General features: G+C 44.8%; 3 protein-coding genes across 4 annotated transcripts in view; 2 read left to right on the plus strand and 1 right to left on the minus strand.

Annotated features, from left to right (window-relative positions):
• Positions 1-20,796, minus strand: part of LOC144099536 (uncharacterized) — a 325,768-nt gene that overhangs the window by 82,649 nt on the left and 222,323 nt on the right. The window lies entirely within an intron of this gene.
• The window catches only part of LOC144099535 (serine dehydratase-like), a 78,746-nt gene that overhangs the window by 31,005 nt on the left and 26,945 nt on the right, over positions 1-20,796 (plus strand). The gene's annotated exons all lie outside the window — the stretch shown is intronic.
• Positions 10,636-12,450, plus strand: LOC144096849 (uncharacterized). Its single transcript, XM_077629703.1, has 2 exons — positions 10,636-10,640; positions 11,187-12,450. Exons 1-2 carry the CDS (start codon positions 10,636-10,638, stop codon positions 12,172-12,174), a joined length of 993 nt encoding a protein of 330 aa, XP_077485829.1. The 3' UTR covers positions 12,175-12,450.

Genomic DNA, 20,796 nt, shown 5'->3' on the forward strand with positions numbered 1-20,796 from the left:
ATATGTTAATGCCAGTATCTAGGACTTTGTAACGACGACCGCGCTTTACTGTCCCTGCCAGCCTGAACATGACGGCCAGGTTTCGGTTCGCGGAACCCCCTACTTCCTTCTGTGCTGAGCTGCTTGCTATACAAGATGCGCTTCGCTCTGTAGTCGCAGTTACCTTGCTCCCTACAGCCCAAATTATCATCCGTACTGACGCCCTTCAAGCAACTCTACTCCGACGCGTCAGCCGCAGCCCAGAAATGTGCCAGAATATACATCACCTGGCGGCTCGCATCCCACAAGCCATTCGAATTGAGTGGGTCCCACGTGACCTACTCAATTCACAAAGATCTGCAGATTCTGCAACCCGCCTGCCAACCCTACCCACGTCAATGCCTCAATTCCTCAGTATGGATGATGCTACCCTCCTTCTCACAAGAAAGGAACACCTCCGGCGCCGCACACGTGCTCTCGCCCCTCCGTTGCGATAACCCTCCCCCGCGGTCTCACCCGTGCAGAGGAGGTTGTGTTCCGGAGGATCCGGGCAGGAGTTGCCCTCACTCCTGCCGTAACTCGGACGTGGCCTCAATTTCGCCACTTATATCCCCGCCTAGGAAGTCCAGTCTGCAACCCACAAGACACTGAGGCTGACATTCACCACTTGTTGTGGGATTGCCCGGCACTGAAGCCAACTAGAATTCGCTACCTGGCAGCAGCGGGTCTGCACCCAGACAACCTGTCCTCATATATTGATTGGACGCAGGGGCCACATCACCGCTCCCTCCTCGCCTTCATTAGATCGGCGCATCTTTCCTGCTTTATTTAACACCCACCCACTCTTTTCTTTTTCTTTCTTTTCTCTTTTCTTCGTAACTCCCCTTATGCCCTGAGGCAATAAACGACGCTATTAAAAAAAGTACCTCCTGCGAGACGTTTAGTCTGTTTCGTGAAAGTAGCACCTTTTTTACTCTTTTTGTCATTGTTGAGAACTGTGTTTTGTTTCTTATGACGAATATGGCGGAAAAATGCTTCCTAGGTTTCTCCTCGAGGCACATTGGGTTTAGTGACTTAAATGTTTTAGGCTAAAGCAATACTGCAGCATTGTTTCCACTTGCGCAATATCTCTATGCTAGCGGGTTCTTTTTACTGAAAAATGCACAGTTTTCTTTTTTCTTACGAAGTAAACTCTGAAGGGCGGCAGTTCTAGATGATCAAAAAGACATCTTTTTTCCATGTGGAAGTTAAAGCAAGATGTCTTATAAGAAGAAAAAGCTTTTCATAGAAGCTTTGCTGTTTATATCCTCCCAGAGTTTCTGATCATAACTTACCGCCCTAGGTGTAATTTTTCCTTTAGCAACAAAACCGAAAACAATGACAATGACTAATCTTTTTTTATGGTGCAATGCAAAGAGGCAGCCAGAAGGAATACATGTATGTGAGGTCAGGATTCATTTCCGCAACCTTTTGTTTTTTTAAACTTGCACTGATCAAGGTTTTCGTATTTCTTCATTTCTCAAATACGAGGTGGCACGTTATTTTACTTACAGCATTAAGATGGTGCCGTGACCAACGTTGTTTCGTAAAGCACGTCGGATGAGGGCAGTTGCATGAACACGTCCTTGAAGCAAGTTGTTCTTAAGCGGTGAGCACCCTCAGCGATGTAAAGCTGGACCCTCGTGGTAGTACGCGGGGCGCGTTTGTACTCCGACGTAACGCGCGCGCGGGGCACGGCGACGTCACGTTGGCCACAACGATATCCTCTAGCCTCCAACGGCGCTTGACCGCCGACACGTTCGGCGGCTTCGGCGCACCCCGACCACACCAGCGGCAACTAGGAGCATGTGTCGATTTCGCTCCGAGCGCGTCAGCCTCCGCCGGCCCGGCCAGACCGGTTCCGCTTGTCGTCGGGGCGGCGTTTTCCCGTTTTCCAAAACTGATGGGAACCGTCTTGAGTTCAGGTTTGCAAAGATTAAGGTGAATACCCCTCTACGTTTCTGAATAGATTACCATGGAGGGCGACTGACTCAGCTCTCTTCAGGCTAACCCCGGTTGTGGGTAGAAATGGAAGTGAAAGCCAGCCTGTGAACGAGGGTGTTTGTCGGAAAGGAACTTCTTGTAAGTCAGCTTTTCTGGAATTTTGAAAGTTGGAACCTATAAGACACCTTCACGGACAGCCTTTTAATTTCCTGCTCTGCCAACAGAGGGAAGGTGAGTCAATAGCCTTCCGTTTTATATTTTTTATAAAAGAACAGAGAGTGATGCCCCCAAATCTCAGTGAACCTGAAGCCCCACAGGTCACCAGCAACTTTGTTGCGCAAGGGTACTATAGTGCACCATTGTACCGGTCTCCACCTGTTCCTCGCGTTCGCAGTCATGCTCTGCACACTAAAGGAGAGAGAGCGAGTATTTATTGTGGATAAGCTAGAGACCAGTGTTGGTACAGGAGGCGAACTTGGCGCTCTGTAAAGCCAGTAGAAATTTTGGATTCACTGAAACTTTTGGCTATTCATTGTGTCCTTTCAACAACTTCCCTCTCATACAGATAAAAGAGCATCTTCCTCTTCCTTTTCGAACAAAAATGCGGAAATGTGAACAAGGGTTTCCGTTTGATAAATAAGTGCTATATTGCAGAGGGTGCTACTATTCTTCAAGTTGTCAACTGACCACTTGCGGATACCAGTAAGTCGTCTTTTCCGGAAAGCTTGTTTTCCAACTAAAAGGTCTCGAACCCAAACGACACACTCACATTCTTCTTGAGAAGGAAAACTCCGGATGGTCGCGCGCTGTCTGCAGCAGAGGCTAGGCATGGAGAGGAAAATGCCTTCGCCGCCGTTCCATGGTGTGTGGGTTGTTCATTGTTCGGGCTACAGGTGCAGAGGGGTGAATGGAGGAAGTTAGAGCGCAGGCGGGATTAATTTTAGCGCCAGGTACAAAAAGCAGTCCGGCCAGCAATATGGCGATACGTGGAAACGTGTATAGCAAGAAGGAAAAGAGTAAGAAGGGCTTTAGGAGGCGAGAAAAATCACGAATGAGAAGTGCACCCTTCCTTGCTTCTAAAAACACCTCTGCAATTGCTGACATGCTGACTTGGAATGCCCTTGGAATGCAGCCCTTTTGGAATGTGCTGCTTTTATGGAAGCTCCTTTCCCGATCTTTTCACACTGTACACTGTACTCCTCTCTGGGGGGTGACAGACGAGTTGGTACCTGCTTTGTGGCTTTATCCTCTGTCTCGCTGCATGTTTCATTTGCTTGCAGTTCCTACATCCGTAGTATTCTTCACAGTACAGTTTTCACCAACGTCCGTCCTAGCGGCCGCCACCTCTGAGGCTAGATTACGGCGGTGAAGGCAATACGTTTTCCGTAATCCGCTTATCGCCAACCTTTTTCCGCGTACGCAGCGAAAGGTAGCCTGTGCGACCAAAAATGACTCCCGTGACGTCACGGCTTCTTAGAAAAAAAAATCAGGCTCTTTTTTTCGCATGTAATTAAATGATTTCCGTCTTGTTACAGCTGTAGTCTTTTAACGATTATTTCTACTAATATTGAAGCATATTTCCTTGCTTTTCATAATCTCGTCCAAGCTGATGTCAGTGCAAACCACTTTACAAAGAACTACATCACGAGAGCGTCGCCAACGGATTGAGTCGCTGTTCAAGCGTATCAAAACGTAGTTCAACAGAGCTGGACCTCGTTGCAGAATCTTCTTTATGTTAATAAAAGTGGCGAACATGAATTAAATGTAGATCGACGCGGCGCAAGTTTTTTCGTTCCTGTGCATCGCGTTTGCGAGACGCCTTCAGAGCGATGGATTCGGATAAGAGCGGGAGATAGAGTTCAATCGTGACAGTTTGAGTAGCCTCCGATTTGCTGAGGACATAACGCAGGGCCTAGGGAAGAATGGCCCATGGTGTAACGCCCGTATAATCACTCAGCACAGAAGGGTCGGAGCAAAACTAGATGAGAATATAAGTTATTATCAACTGGCCGGGAATCGCAGAATAGTTGCACGGCCGCAGGTCCGGTCCACAGGCATGAAATCGCTAGGAGAATATGAACGAGGGAGCTGGAGGGCACTGACAGGCACTCTAAGATTATGTCCAGACCTGGAAACAAATCTTGCCACACATCGATAAAAAACTTCGACGTTAACGAAAAGGCTTCAAATTGAAATGCGGAAAACAAATATCTCCGTTTGAGTGTTTTAAATTGCGCGGCAATCTGGACACCTTTACCATACATACAGTATCCTCTATGCATACTTCCAGGTTCTGCACAATGGCATGGTGCTAGTTAAAACAGCCACGCATTTTTTTTAGCACAGCTGCGTCAAACCTTCACTCTGAGAACGCTTTGTGGTTCGTCACGCGTAATATTGGTGCACTCTTCTGTAACAAGGCAGCCGAAATCGAGACGGGCTCCCTAGGCACCATTATATCATGTTCAAACACGCATGGACCGTTTCCAGTAATGGCAGTGTTTTTACGTATACAAGCCAGCGGGTGCGTTTTTTAACTGCGTAAAATTTCGGGCTGATGTTTTGGTATTTCAAACAGCGTTTTAAACGCAAGTTTTCGAATCCCCACATGCATTCTTCCAGCTGAAGCACAAGCCATCAAATAGCATGGAATCAATTTTAAGGCTGCAGCATCTCTCCCAACTCTGGCACTCGCTACCAGCTTCCAGGCGCCCTCTGCAATATGGTGGGCGATAATTATAGTTTCACATAAAAATAAATCGAAAACCTTTTTTAGCAACGATGAACCAGACCGTCACGTAGTATTATTCTAAACGATATATCTCAGGGTACTTAAAAATGGTGAGCACTTTTCTACACCTATTTTTATTTCGCAGCTATATAGTAATGTCAGAAAACGGCAATATTTAGGCCATTTCTGTGACGCTGCTATATTTATTGGCCGGACCACGCTCTGAACATCGTAGGTTAATGGTGCAAAGCTGAAGCTGTTAATAGCGCAGATTGGTAGTTTTCTCGTCGTGGAACGTTAAAAGCCAGTTCCGACCGTGGCTTTGCGGCGCCAGTAAATTCCGGAAGTATACCTTGGACATCGTTTCATCGAAATCACATATATATCATAGAATTCGAATATCGAACCGAACTTCATTTACTGAAATGATCGCAACTGCACCAAATAAATCTCTTTGCTACTTTTGTCACGAAACACAGAACGATGGCAGATAGCCTAAGCCATGTTAGAATATTCAAGCTTACGGCAGGCTAATATGTGAAATAAACTGAAAAACTAACTTAAGTTAGACTCGAGCTAGTTAGAAATGACTTAGAATCTAGTTAGCTTCCACGCAGTTTCAATCGCCCACGTGATCAGTGCATATAAGCGTTGCGTTATTTGCTTTAGAACCTCGGGCCCCTTATGGCACTGCAATAGAACTGCAGTTGTTGTCATTGTATTTTACCTGTGTTTCTCGTTGTCTGGTCCATGTTCCTTTTGTGAATGTACAGTCGGGGACAAAAGTCTGGAGACCACATGTTCCTCAAACGAAGCCAATAGCTCTGCTATTAGCCACCGGCTGGAGACAACACTTGTGGAGGTGAATGTCAAAATTTTGTTCTTTCATCTCCACAAGTGCGGTCTCCAGCCGCTGAATAATAATAGAAGTATCGGCTTCGTTTCAGGAACACGTGGTCTCCAGACTTTTGTCCCCGACTGTATGTTCTGTACATATGAGTTTCAAGGGCAGGGGAGGGAGGGGGTATGCATGCGTTTTGCAATAAGAATAAAATTGTCGCTGAAATTTTCGTTCACTGCAATACCTCATATGACATCAAGCCGGCGCTTTCCTAGAAGAATTGCCGAGCCGCCAGCGTCGCTCAATTGTTCAAAAACAACATAAGCAGCGGACCGTTGCACGGAGGCAAAGTTCGAAGGAAAGAAAGGTAGGAGTCGGAGGAAGAGTGATTAATTAATAGAGTAGGTAAGCCGATCGCAGCGGCGAAGCGCTAGGACCAAAATGGTCCGCTTTCAGCGCCGAAATGAAGAGAATGACGGAGGCTGCGATTTTCAGAAGAAAACGGAGTTATTGGAGCCCTCCAGTTCGTGATTATTTTGTTGTGCTCATTAAAAAAAAAACTTTTGGGCTATTTTCGGGATACATGTCATTTTCACATTTGGCTACATTCCGGCTACTTTTTCTCGCTTTGGCGTTTAGTACTCGGACCCATTCGACAGCCCTGCTTGAGGCGCGTCCACATGCTTAGTCGCGTGCGCCTCAGGCTGAAAATTCTCTCGGAACTATGCCACCGCCTGTGTCGCAAAACCAACGCGGACTCCCTATTCTTGCCCTGTGGGTGCTGCGCAGCGGAAGTGCAACCTTTTCTTTCGGAGCAACCTCGGTGCCAGTATTTGGGTTTGAAGGGGGCTTGCAAGCAAGTGTTATTTTACTTTTTCAGGCACACAGCACACGCACACTGATTCTTAACCCCCCCCCCCCCCCCCGCCAGAAAAAAAAAGCAAGACCGGAGCTGCATGAGTCTCTTCGAAACACGTAAGCGTGGCTTAGCCAGCTACGTGGTTAGAGTAAAGCTGCGTTTTCTTTAAAAATACAAGTCAGCCGAAACATGTGAAGAAAACAAGTCGTGCCTCGTTTATACGACCCCTGTTAATATGGACGACTCGAATTAGGGACAATTTAAAAAAGCTAGCCGACGCGGCAAAAAAATGTCATGACATCTGACGCAAAGGCAGCCAAGGGCCTGTGCTCAGTTGCTGGCGGAATTTCCTAAATCACACACACAAAAAAGGGGGAATATTTCGCGCCGTTCCTTTCTGCCCCTGTGCAAAGACTGCGGGGAGGGAGCGCCGACGGGCCGACGTGGCCTTGAAAACAACCCGGCAAGCCGGCCCGAACAGTTTCCTTTACAGTGTTCTAGAACCTAACCTTCTAGAACACTGTAGTTTCCTTCTCCTCTCTTTTTATTTCGCCGCGTGGGTGCGGACAGCTGCGGGCACTGCTAGAAAAAAAAGGGAAAAATTTGTTCTCGTCACGTGACCGAAGAAGCTGGATTTTGGCGGCATTGGAACCCGAAGCCGAAGCCGAAGGCAATCTTTGCCGGCGGCATGGCCTACATGGCCGCGGTAGCCGCGGTACGTTAGGATGTTGGGCACAATTCGGCGTTTGCACGGACGTTTGTCTGCTGCCTGTAGCTGCTTCGAGTCCTATCGTGTCTTTTTCCAGTGTTCCCTCCGTGGCGAACGTGTTCAGTTCAGGATGCTTGCTGCGAAGACGGATTTGGGTTGCAACGATATGGCGTGTGCGACTTCGTGAGGCCACCAGTGAGGGCGGATCGAGCACGCGAGAAGTGTGGAGAGTTGCTTCCATCTTGATTTTGCGTTGATACATGTAAGTCATCAAGCAGTGCATGCACAAGCGTAGAATGTTGGGCTTGTTGACGTGAGTTCCTCTTGAAAACAGCGCTTAAGGTGGACAACACGAGCGCCTCCGTCTTTCTCGTCCCGTTCAGCAAAGCGGAAATTTGGGCGAGTTGGTAAGTATTCATCATTTTTGCTCACAGCGCAACAAGAACGGGACACGATGCTAAAGGCAAACAAAAAAAAGCGCCGACTATCATCCGTTTTTTTTATTGAACAAAATGCGTATATATACAGACAAGACTTATCAAGACAACAAAAATTATCTGGAAGGCACGTGGGAGGTCAGATAACTGAATTTTCTCTCGGATAAGGTATATATATATATATATATATATATATATATATATATATATATATATATATATATATATATATATATATATATATATATATATATATATATATATATTAAGGAAGCCAACAGTCACCGAAACCAAGGTGGATAGGGGAATGTTTCTAATTTGTTTTTTTTTAATTTGCAGTGCGAATCAATTAGTTTAAAGAAAATTACTTATAAAGCAGCAGAAAAACAACCATGCCGCCGGTGGGATCAGAACTCACGACCTCCGAATATCGTGTCCGGCGCTCCGAATATCGCGTCCGGTAGAGCACCGGACGCGATATTCGGAGGTCGTGGGTTCGGACCAGTGAATAGTCAGCGCTTGTTTGTGTTTGTCTTTTGTCTCGTCTCCCGTTCTTGTTGCGCTGTGAGCAAAAATTATGAATATTTCTCGTCCCATCTTTCCCACAGTTATCAATACCAGGCTGGGTGAATCCACGCGAGATCAAACTACCTAAATATTTCATATTTTAAGTTTTCTTGATTCAGTAGGCCAAGAGTGAATTTCGTTTTTTGAAAGTACCAATATTGCAGATGAAAAAAATTATGAACGACGCCTTGGCAGAGGCAGCGTTTTCAAGCACAGCTCATTTTCGCAAATTTGCCATGACGTAAGAATCTAGATGTGAAAGCCGTGATGGATATATTTCTCGTGCTACATGTACAGGTGAGAAGGAATATGTCAGGCTTATTTCCGCAATTTTGAAAAAATTGTTTGCTCGAAAAAATTTCGAAAACGAGACTATTTTCAAGAATTGTTTTCTCCGCAAATAATAAGTACGTTTTTTTGAAATTTGTACAATAGATAAGCATTGAGGTGCTAAAAGGGTGCAAGAAATATTGCCCTAAATTTGGCATTTCTGAATACGGTAGTGTTTTTCAATAATGTTTTCAACAAAAACCGCATCTTCAATTTTTCTTAAAACTCTGGTGACAAGTCTCGAGAAGGAGGTGAAGAAAAAATTACGAAAGAACATGTTACAATATTTTGTTTCCAACAATATTATCTAAGCTCGAACTGGTGGTTTTTTAGCATCAGAAGGAGCGCCTAAATAAAGGACAGAAGCTGCAAACACGCCCTCCGCTGCTCTAAATTTTCTCCAGATCCCAACGCTGAGACGTTTTCCTTCAAGAGAGTGCATACCTAATACTTTTTGAGGACAGACACTGATCTGTGATGTAAGCAGGATTCGGTAGTGCCGTTACGGCCGGGTGCAGGTAACAACTTGGAGTGCGGCCCATAGTAGGAATGCATCTAAAGAAAAGTTTTGCATTTAATTCTATTACTGCACCGTGCACCTATGAAGCTGTGTGTGTCCCCAGGCCCTCGCTTTGTCGTTTGACTGCAGGCATACTGTGGCTAATTTTCTTTTCTAATTCACGTTTAATTTAAAAAAATGCATTTTGGTTTCTTTTTTAGCCGCTGTTAATTTATTTTGATTGGTTATGCTGGTATATCCTAGATTGGTGATGGCTCTGCTGCTTTTGCTTATCACAGAGCCTCGAAAATGCCTATGGTAAAAGCCTATGGAAAAGGAAGACGATGAAGACAAAATTGGGCTGTCGCCCTTTATTTATTTATTTATTTCTGATACCCTCATGGCCCACAGGGCATTATTGAGGGGAGTGGTACATAGATATAAAATGAAACTCTTACAAAAAGGGGGTTAACGCATACGTCGCAAGGTCTCGGGACGGACCCTCCGACACTTCCTTCACGATGCCGACGTTCGTGCCGTGAGGCGCGCAGGCCTAAATCAGCCTGGTCAATGGACGTGAAGAGTAATTACGACATGGAATGATCACATCCTGCTATCAATGCGTCTGCCGTTTCGCCTGCTCTTCAGCCTCAAGGATGTCTCCTCAGCACTTCAGCTTCTCCTGCACCCGGTATTTCATCGTTGCTCAAGTCACCTCCTTCACTTGCAGGGGACGAACCATCGATAATCCATACCACCTTGCCTGTTTCTGTGCCTACCCCTACATCACTCCTGTCCTCTCCTGTGCGGACTGTTTCTGATGACAGTATTGAACCGGCTGCGAAAAAGGTAAAGGCCACTCTAACCTATCTTACCCCTTCAAAGACGACACCATCAAACTATCCACTCCCGACACTTGATCGCTCCTTCCGAGTGCACATTAAGCCTACCGTGCAATACGACATAACGTCAGTTCCTTCAAGATCGGTGCAGCAGCTCATTGACCGTGCACTGGGCATCTCAGGGTACCGCGGCTTTATTTACCACCGTCCCTCCAATTCTGTCACCGTTCAAGTAGCGTCACTTGGCGATGCTGAAAAGATCTGTGGCATTGACAAATTATATATCTGCGAGTCACAGTATATACCTGTGCAGGCCTATCTAGCATCAGGACCCGGCTTGCAGAGATGTCATTTACGACCTCGAACCTAATGCGCCTCCGAAAGAAGTGATGACGCATCTCTACTCTGACACCCACTCAGTGCTTAATGCCCGTCGACTAGGAAACCGAGGCACATTTCTTCTACTGCTTGCGGGGCCGTTAGAACTTCCTACCCGATTCTTCTACAATGGACGAATCGTTCACCCGAAACCTTTCCGTCCTGCACCAGTCTACTGCTATCGGTGCCTGCGACAAGGTCACATCAAAAAGTGGTGCCCTGCATCCCAAGACACTCTGCCCAAACCACCAGCAGACGGTCTTCCCTCATTTAGCTGCCCATTCTGTAAGACAAATGACCACGACATCACTTATTCCAAATGCCCTCGAAAGAAACGTCGTCCGCTAGCTGCGCCTACTCAGGTTGGAGTCAAGATCTCCAACCGTTTTGCGGCTCTGTCGACAGACACAGATGAGGCAGATACTGAAAAGCCGCCAGCATCTTTGCCTACACCTTCCGGTATCCGCCCTTCCTATGCCAATGTTGTAAAGACAGGTTCCCATACCCAGCGGAGAAAAGAAGATGAATTTCCTCCAATAACCTCCTCTATGCCTGATGAGATCTCTGCCATCGATGACGCGATCGCCAACGTTCGCTAACAACTTGATCAGCTCTGCCGTCGTCGCTCTCTCACTGCAACGTCCACATATACTGCCAGTTCAGCCTGTTTGCCAAGTGCCTCCTTTGTCCAATGTACACAGTCGTTCAGACTCAAAATATGACCAATCAGGGCAATCTGTAACATCTTCAATGTCATCCCTCATTATACTATTGCAGCAACTCCCTCAGATGATTTCATCTGTTTTGCAAGCGAATGGCTACTAACGCTACTTCCCATGTCGTGCAATGGAACTGTCGGGGTCTTACTAATAAGCTCCCTGAATTGAAGCTGCGCATTCAAGAAGGCAAACTCTCTGCTTGGGCTTTCCTTCTTCAGGAGCATAATGCCATCCTTCCTCTCTCTGGTTATTGTGCATATCACAATCCATCAATACCCGACCGCCGTAGTGGTCTTGCTCCTGGTAAAGCAGCTATATATGTTCGACACCACATTCTCCCGTCGACCTGTCTCGTTGGTGCAATACCCGACAAGAAGTAATTGCCATTCTCACTAAGCCGCAATGTACTCCAGTACTACTGGTTTCTTTTTACGGCCGACCCCAATCCTCTACACTCAACCTTGGATGGCTTACACATCTGCGCACCTCTTACCCAGGTGTACCCATACTAGTTGGTGGAGATTTTAATGGGCCACATAAAGCCTGGGGTTACACCCATAACTCTAAACGTGGAGATCAGATTTACGACACGTTTTTTGACCAGTCGTTTACACTTCTGAACAACAACTCTAATTATACCCGCCCGCGTGCTCCTCCATCAACTCCGGACCTTACGCGATGGCTGGGTCCCGGCAATCCTCACTGGTCTTGTGACGCAGACACCTGGGGCAGTGATCACTCCCCCATCCTAAGTGACTTTGCTTCAAGTACATTGCGTAAAATTCGCCGAAAGGTCCATGTAACTTCTTGGGACAGTCTTCGCAAGGATTGTCGCCTCGCCTCAATAACTCCTGCCTCAGCACTTTCGACATTTATACTTGTCTTAACTGAGAACACAGTTTCTTCCACTGTGAACGAAGACCAACCAAATCCTGACTTCAACCTCCTTAATCTCTGGGCAAGGCGCAAACAGCTGGGCGTGTACATCACTCAGCATCCTTCAGACCAGTATGCACGAACGGAACTTCATAGAGTCACCGCTAAAGCCCGTCGGTATTCTAAACGCCTTCTGCACAAGCGCTGGACAGAGTGGTGTTCTCAACTCTGTACTCCTGTCGGCAATCGCCACTTGTGGCGCGTATTTCATTCCATGGAACGCAAGCCATCCGTCAAAGACTATGCCGAGAGTATTCGTCTTGCCCTTCGTCTTTCTCCAGATGAATATGCTTCGCGAGCTGCCCTTCAGTTTTTTCCGAATTATGACTGTTCACCTGCACCTGTTCCGGTCAGTTTAACATGAGCCAGAGGATAAGATATCATGCCCGTTCACCATGGCTGAGCTTATAGCTGCAATTAAAGACATCCGCCCTAACACTGCACCTGGTCATCACGGTGTACCTTATGCCCTTTTCCGGAATCTGGATGGTGAAGCATTGACTTCACTTCACAGAATTTTTAACGAAATCTGGATATCCAGTGAGATGCCACCAGATTGGAAACATTCAGTGGTAGTTCCAATACCAAAGCCTGGAAAATCACCCACAACTCTTGGGGCCCTACGACCGATTTCTCTTACCCCAACTATTTCAAGTTGTATGAAAAACTGCTTGCCACTCGACTCTCCTGGTGGCTCGACCATCATCAGAAATATTCGTCTTTCCAAATTGGTTTCCGACCAGGATACGGATCTGAAGATGGTCTTGACCACTTTGCCAACGACGTGATACGTCGTTCACCTTACAGCCGTCTTGTTTGCACAGTCCTGGCAACAGATATCAGGAAGGCCTACGACAACATTCCTCACGAAGCCAATCTCAATACTATGTCATCACTTGGCATGCCCTTGCAGATACGTCGAGCAATTCATGCTTTTCTCTCACAAAGGACATTTGCTATCCGTGTTAATGGTAAACCTACAGGCCGCTTCATTTCTAATCGCGGAGTACCGCAGGGCTCAGTTTTAGCCCCAGTTCTATTTAACATCGCATTCATTCCTCTGATACAGTCTTTCCACCCTTCCTAATGTTCAAGTTCTGGCATATGCCGACGATATCACTCTCTGCTCCACAAATCGCTTAGCTCAGGTGCAGCAAGACTCTCTGCAAAATGCCCTCAATCTTCTACACAACTTTCTTGCCAATACTGGCCTCTCCCTCAACCTCTCCAAATCCTGTTACGTTCATGTGGGCAATAAAGCTGGCCGCCGTATTTTCAAAGCCACTCCGTTCGTGCTCCCTATTGACAACGCACCTCTTCCTGAAGTGGAACATACCAATGTATTGGGCCTGCATGTTCATTCTTCAGGCAAAGGCACGGCTTGGTTATCAGCTATGCGCAAGAGTGCTATAAACACACTTGGCCTCATCCGCAGAATAGCCAATCGCTCTGGAGGTGCCCGCCCCTATACAGCTCGTCAACTTGTTCGTGCTGTCTTTCAACCTCGGCTCCTATACCAGGCTCAGTTTCACCAACTTACGAAACGACAGTGGTCTACACTCGAAGCACTCAACTACGAGGCCATGCGAGTCATTACTGGTCTACCCCGAGTAACTCCTATTTGTCTGCTGCAGGAGTATGCGCAGCTCAACACACTGGAAGATTTAATTACCGAGCGACAAACCAACAGAGCACGGAAAGTTTCTCTTCGTCCAATGTTCGAGCCTCAACCACCTCCATGGGACTACTGTCACATTACATCAAACAAGCCAGCTTGTCATAAGAAGTCGGAGTTCTCCTCTCCGCCATTACCATCAACTTTTTCTGCCCAACATGATGACTGCATCCTGTACACAGATGTCGTCATAACCTCAACGGGGGGATCAACTGTTTTTATAAGCCCGACACACCCTCAACTCTACAGCCGCCAGACCTACTGTACTGAAAATTCATCACCTCTTCCCTTGGAGCTCCAAGCGATCTTAAATGCCATAGCAGCTTTACCTGACGACCCTCCTTATAAGCAGGTACACCTATTCACTCATTCCCAAGAAGCTCTCAAGCACCTAAAGAAAGTGCGTGGTACCCTTCGGGTTTCCCAGGACATACATGCGGCTTGCAAATCTTACCCGGTCCCTATACTCATACACTGGCTTCAAGCACGCACAGATGTCGATAGCATCGCATCTGACATGTCATCTCGTCTAGCGGACGTACCGCAAACACCTCCTGCCTCTTTGCCACCAGATCCACTTCTGACACATTTAACATCTTCAGCCTCCCTCAGGCGGCGTACACGTGCTCTTATTCCCCCGTGTACACACGTGCCCTTATTCCCCCTCTTCCTCCCAACTTATCACGGATGGAAGAGGTCTCTCTGAGGCGGCTGCGTGTCGGAGTGGCCGTTACGCCTGCAGTTCGCCACCAGTGGCAAAGTGAGAAGATTCCTGCGCCAGAAAAATGCCCTCACTGCGACACACCCGCTTCTGACACCACTGTTCACCATCTATTGTGGACTTGCCCAGGAACTTCGCTGGTGCGCGCTCGCGTTCTGCAAGAGGCAGGCCTGTCCTCAATGACTCAAATTTCACCTTGTGGATAACTAAAAACATTTATGCCCGAAGATTATGTGACTTTTTACATCTTACTGGACTCCATGCCTTTTTGTAACGTATTAACGTAATAACGTACATTAATGGCATCACCTTTTATGCCGTGCGGCACGTTTAGCGTCCTAAATAAATAAATAATAAATACCTATGGTACAGAATGTGCATTTGTAAAGCACCTCTGCCAAGCACATATTTGGATGTTTTCAAAAAAAAAACATTGGCTTTGAAATGATGTTGTATACTTCCGCGTCCATTTCTACTTTGTAGTTGGCTTTTTTTTAATGAAAGACAACCTTATATGTGCACTGTGGAGTCAGAAAATTACATTAAGAACTTTTGTTTACCTGCACTCAGCGATAGCGGTTCTACTGAATTCTGTTTATGTTACAGATCGGTGTCAGTTCACGAAAAAGTATCAGGTACGCTCTCTCTTGATGGAAAAGGTTTCAGTCTTGGGATATGGGGAAAATTTAGAGCAGCGAAGAGCGTTTGCTGCTCCCCCCCCCCCCTGATTTAGGCGCTCTGGGTGATGCTAAAAAATCTACAATTTTGAGCATGGATAATATTGTTGGAAACAAAATAATGCAACACGGTCTTTTGTACACTTTTTTTCCTCCTTCTAGAGGCTTGTTTCATGACTTTTAAGAAAAATTAGAGATGGCGTATTTTTTCTTTTCATTTTTGAAAAACAAGACTATTCAAAAATGCAAGATTTATAGCAATACTTTTTGCACTTCCAAATATTATGTAACAAGCCGGTATACTTTTTTAGCACCTCAATGGTTATTCATTGTGCAAATTTGAAGGATATGTGTTATATATTTGCGGAGAAAAAATGAAAATAACGTCGTTCTAGACTTGTGTCATTTTCAAAATTTTTTCCGGTAAGCGACAACTTCCTCAAAATGGTGGAAATAAGCCCACATATTCCTTCTTAACTCTACATATAGCACGAATAATATATACATCATGCTTTCTTATCTAGGTACTTACGTCATGGCAAATTAGCGAAATTGAGCTGTACTTGAAAATGCTGCCTCTGCCATGATATCACTTATAATTTTTTTCTCTTAAAATATTGGCATTTTCGCAAAATGAAATTCACTGCTGGCCTACTGAATAATGCGCGCATAATAAGTAAAATAACTGAGAAAATTAAAAACGAATTATTTAGGCAGTTTTATCTCTCATTGAATCACCCAGCCATCAGAAGCGATGATATGCGTCTAAAGTTATAAATATATGACCCTTTCAGCGCAGTGATTAAGCATCGACCGTACTCGCTGCCATAACCTGGAACCGAAAAAGCGTGAGTACTGTCTCTAATGTTTATTTGGTGTCATGTACGCTTGCAATCAGCCAGGTTTTTTTTTCTGTAGTACTTTGAAGTTAAAAGTTTGTTCTTTGTTTGTACGGTTAGTTTTACTAGCGGAAACTTTTTTCTTTTATTTGAACCTTATGGTTTGTGATTCATGGGGCTTGACGTTCCAAAGCGACTCATACCATGAGGGACGCCGTAATGAAGGGCTCCGGAAGTTTTGACTACCTGGCGTTCTTCAACGTGCACTGATATCACACAGTACAAACACGCACCACTCAGCACTCAGTGCAGATATATATTTAGAAGTCTATAAAGCTAAATTCTGAACATTCTGCAGATTAAAATTTATGCCTGATGATGCTGGCAGTCTGTCTTTCCAAATGTGGAGAATCAGGTCAATTTAGCACCTTTTCTGCTAAAGAACTGCTATCATCACTCTTCCCCCCACGGCAATTAGTTGTTGTGTGTGATGCCTCAGCATGTAGTAAAAACATTCATTAGAGTAAAAGCATCCAAGTATTCATCTAGGGTAAATCCAACTGCTTTTGCGTAATTGTCGAATCAGATGTCTGATTGTACCATAATTTTTCATATGCAGTTCAATTTAAATGCAGTGCTCTACACATGGTACGCCCAAGATATCTAGGAAATATAGAAAGGCCTGAAGTCTGGTTTATTAAAAGTGCACTAAGCAGTGTTTAACACTGGCGAAATTTAAGCTGTGCACTTTCACGACTTTCGGTGCTAGCGTGGCTTACGCTTTTCGTAAAAAAATCCAAGTGTGCTGTGGCATAAAATGCTGCAACTGCCGCTGAAACTTGCTCGCAGTGTTCTTGGCATGCAGGCTCTATCTTGTACTCCCTTTTAATGTGACCCAGGATATTGCCTATCCGTGCTCTGTGATGTCTAGTGGGCTGAGCCGCCGTGCTGCAGTATGAAAGCAGCAGCGCTTCTGGTGGCTTTCCAGAGCGTAACGGGCTGCCGGAAAGGCAGACACACCCTCCCGGTTGTGCCACTGTAATATATTCTAGTTCACTATAATGATATCATTGTAGCAATTATAATGCTGCCTGTGAAATAAAATGTTGTGGCTTCCTAGGCAGTACTTCAGTGCAGTAAATTTATATGAGCAAATGTTTTTACATTAAAATGTGTTAAATATTTATGGTGATAAAAAGATGGCATGCATTTTTCAGAGGATGACCTACCAACATCATCATGTTCATATTTAATGCAGGTTGCCAGCAGCTGGTTTTGCTGCTTGCCCTACAAGCAGTGCCACTGCCAGCACTGGTCCAGGCCCTGGCCCTTTTTGCACTTAGAAAAGCTGAGAAAGTTGGGATTTCTTCAGTGAGTGCATCATTTGGAACTTTCTTACAGATTTCTGAACATATAAGATGTCATTAACACATTCAACACTGCTTTTGAAATGAGAAATGTTCAGATGTTTGTATGTGAATACTTGTGCTTGCCGATTTATTGTGGTAGATGCCTTTGTGAAATGATCATTGGACTACACAACCCAGTAGTCCTGCTTCCCTTTGGTCAGAGTGACTGAAAAACTATTGTGACTGTTGTCGCTATATCAGCTGAATAAGCATTAGAGCATGGTATTGCGTTTCCAGCTTGTAACAGCTGATGGAAAGTTCGCAGTAGCAGTACCAGTTACTTATTCCCTGTAATTTTTTTCGGTTCTGTAATGTACTCCCTTAATACTGTGGTCTGACGGAGGATATGAACTGATAACAGTGTGAACGAATATTGTGCACATAGCGACTTAAAACTGTTTACGTTTTGTCATTCACAGTCTATGAATATTTGATTCTGCTGCTTTTTTTTCCCTTCTGATTGTGAAAATGTTCACTTAAGCATTATAGGGACACCTACAAAGGATTGAGTCTTTCCTAGCCTGAGTCGGTTTGGGACGTTAAACCCCCATAAACCTTACAATAGATTGGAGTTTACCTGTATGCAGTCTATGTACTTTTAAGGAGAATGAGGTCAACCTCACCAAAATTGAAGTTTTTGGAAGTTAGCGATGACAAAACAACAAAATACAAGTGTTACCATGGCCAGCCGGTTTATCAACTGCGCGTGTCTACAGTTAATTTTTGGCGGGGATAGCAGAGGCTTTGCTACACCGCCATTTACTTGAGAACGGTGGCAACCAGTCTTTGGGTGTGTACGTCAGGAGTTTGAATCGAGTATTTGGATCACGAGTTTGAATCAAGCAGTAGGAAATATTAAAATTCAATTACCTCAGTCCTAAATTGGTTCTGGCTACCGTACAAACGTTAATGTGCCGAGAAAGAGGCGGAGAGTGTACCAAGAACACTAATTAGATTCTAATTAGCATGACTGGGTAGAAGTGAGATTTATGAATCCGTCACTCCACTCCAAATGTACCCCATATTGCGCTTGACCATCTCCAGTTTGTTGAAGAAAATTCATTAAAACTGGTCCCAGCGTGCGTTATCTAAGCTAAAATGTTGTTGCCGAAAAAAGTTTATTTGTGAGGTGATCTCAGTTTGAACTTTTTGGAAAGGTGAGAAACCAGGCATTGCTCAATAATGATCAAAAATCCAAATTTTTAGAAAACAATGCACAATTTCTTTAATGACATTTGCACATATTCTGGGTTTCGATATGATTCAGATCATGAATTTTTGAACGGCATAAGTAGCTTTAAGTTTAAATAAAATTAAAAAGTTTACTATTTTGACATTTAAAAAATTATCAACTTCACAGAATGGCCGTCTTGTCTACCTAGAGTTCTATTACCAATAAAAATGTTACAGCTGATGAAACTGAAAGCGTCAAAGCGAATTAAAATGGTGAAGTTGCAGAAAAGTGTGTTTCAAAACATAAGTTAAACACTTTTTTATTTCACCCTGAGGTGGTCCAAGTCAAGATACAGACGATGGCGGGTTTAGTAGAACAATTTATTGGCTTTCATTTCTGAAGTTTTAATTGAGGTGGTTCTTGTTCAAAGCAAGAAAAAGATTTTTAAGTCGAGCTCTCGTGCTGCAAGTTGCGTCTTCTCTTAACGCTTCATTGAGGAACACAGCACCTGTCATGACACATTTATGGCCACATGACCACTTCAGTTTACCCTTACTCACTGTAGTGCATGTTTAGGGCTGGAGCGAAGGCAGGTATCGCATGGCATTCGACGGGTGGTATGCAATAAGCGAGTTCGTTTTCGCTTTTGAAGTTCAAACCAACCCGCTATGGCATAAGGCAGCAAAGAGCAGCAAAACTACGGTTTTCAGTGTGCTGTCTCCCTTGTCTCACAAGGAAGGAACGACCACCTGGCACAGCTATCGTAAGACCAGCCCTTTTAATGTCCGAATAAGATCACGGAAAGCATGTGCCTCGGAACGTACGTGACGACACGAAGTCCTCACCACGGCTTCTGGTAACGCGAGACACACTGGCGCTGGCGCGGCCCGATCGAGTGGAGCTGCCTTACTCTCGAGTGATCAAACATAATGCGATCGCGGCACCGGCACGCAGTCGCCTCCTCCTTGAATCCTCTATACTCTTTTTCTTGCATAGCAGGCAACGCTGCTAAAGCTAGCACGCCTTCTTGCAAAGGTCAAGTCTGTGCCCAAAATGTAGTTCACCATACAAGCAGACTGACCATATGCATATTTCGTGCTGCAAATTTCAATTACCGTGAGTGACAGCCTCCTGCCCTTCGTTTTACCTCTTGCCACATTTTTGTCCTGCGGCTCATCGAGGCTTCGAGAAGTAAAATCAAATGTGGTGATACGATATGCATCTCATAGGGCGAATCGCATATACACCATCCGCGCCTAAAAAGTAGCCCTCACTCAGTGAAAATTATAGCCAGAGGTCCTGAACACTAAGCGCCTCACAGCTTTGCGCGTGGTTTTCAGTGATACCAGTTCATTTTATCCGCTTTGTTTTCGTTCAAACACTGAACGATTCTGTGAGAAGAACAGATGATATGTGGTGGAGTAAATTGGTTTTGTGGACACACTACATGCACAGCGTGTCCTGTTATGTATTAAACGGAGTGCATGTGTATGTCATGTCTCTCACAACAATGACTTAGTATGGCATGAACACATGGAATAGCAATGTCACTGGTGCACGTGCCACCCTGGCAGCACAAAAAAATCTTTTCCCGCGATTATCTGTTCACCTACACAATGTTCTGATGCTTGTCCACAGTGGAAACTTCACTTAGGATTGAGAGCTGTGCTGTGCTCTGTGATGAAGAGGCGCAAAGAGACGACGCAGCTCGCGGCGGACGAGTCAACTTCAAAAATTTTATTCTCGCTTTAAACAAAAATCACTTCGATTAAAACTTCAGAAATGAAACGCAATTATCTTCTCTACTAAACCTGCCATCGCTGGTATTTTTACTTGGACCACCTCAGAGTGAAATTAACGAGTTTTTATGGTCCCAAATGCACTTTTGTGCAACTTCAGCATTTTATTTCACTTCGACTCATTCAGTTGCATGAGCTGTAACATTTTTTATGGGTAATAAACATCTAGGGAAGCAAGATGGCTATTTTTTAATTTCCAAAGAGGAGTAGATATTTCTTAAATGTCAAAGTAGTAGAATTTTTACATTTTATTTAAAATAATAAGAATTATACTGTTCAAAACTACAAGATCTGAATCATATCAAAAGCCAGAATCTTTGCAAATGTCATTAAAACTTTTTTGGAGTACCTTCTAAAAAGTTTGCATTTTTGGTCAATCATTGAGCGGTGCTAGTTTCAAACATTTTCGCATTGTTCAAACAGCGCTCACCTCACGATTAAATTTTTTCGGCATCTGGCTTAGATTTCACACATTGGAAAAAGTTTACATGAATTTTTTTGAACAAATCGGATGGGGTTGAGATTAACTCTGGGACGTTTGGCTTGGAATGACCCATCATTGACAAAGACAAGGGATGATGTTTTGGGTGAACTGCGACTTCTTTCACACTTAACTTTCCTGATTGTGACCAATAATCCCACAGTGCTCCTTTCTCTTGACGTAGCTATTTGCGTTTGAATTTTAATTTCTT

This window comes from Amblyomma americanum, chromosome 7 (genome assembly GCF_052857255.1).
Source record: "Amblyomma americanum isolate KBUSLIRL-KWMA chromosome 7, ASM5285725v1, whole genome shotgun sequence".
Taxonomy (NCBI): Eukaryota; Metazoa; Arthropoda; class Arachnida; order Ixodida; family Ixodidae; genus Amblyomma; species Amblyomma americanum.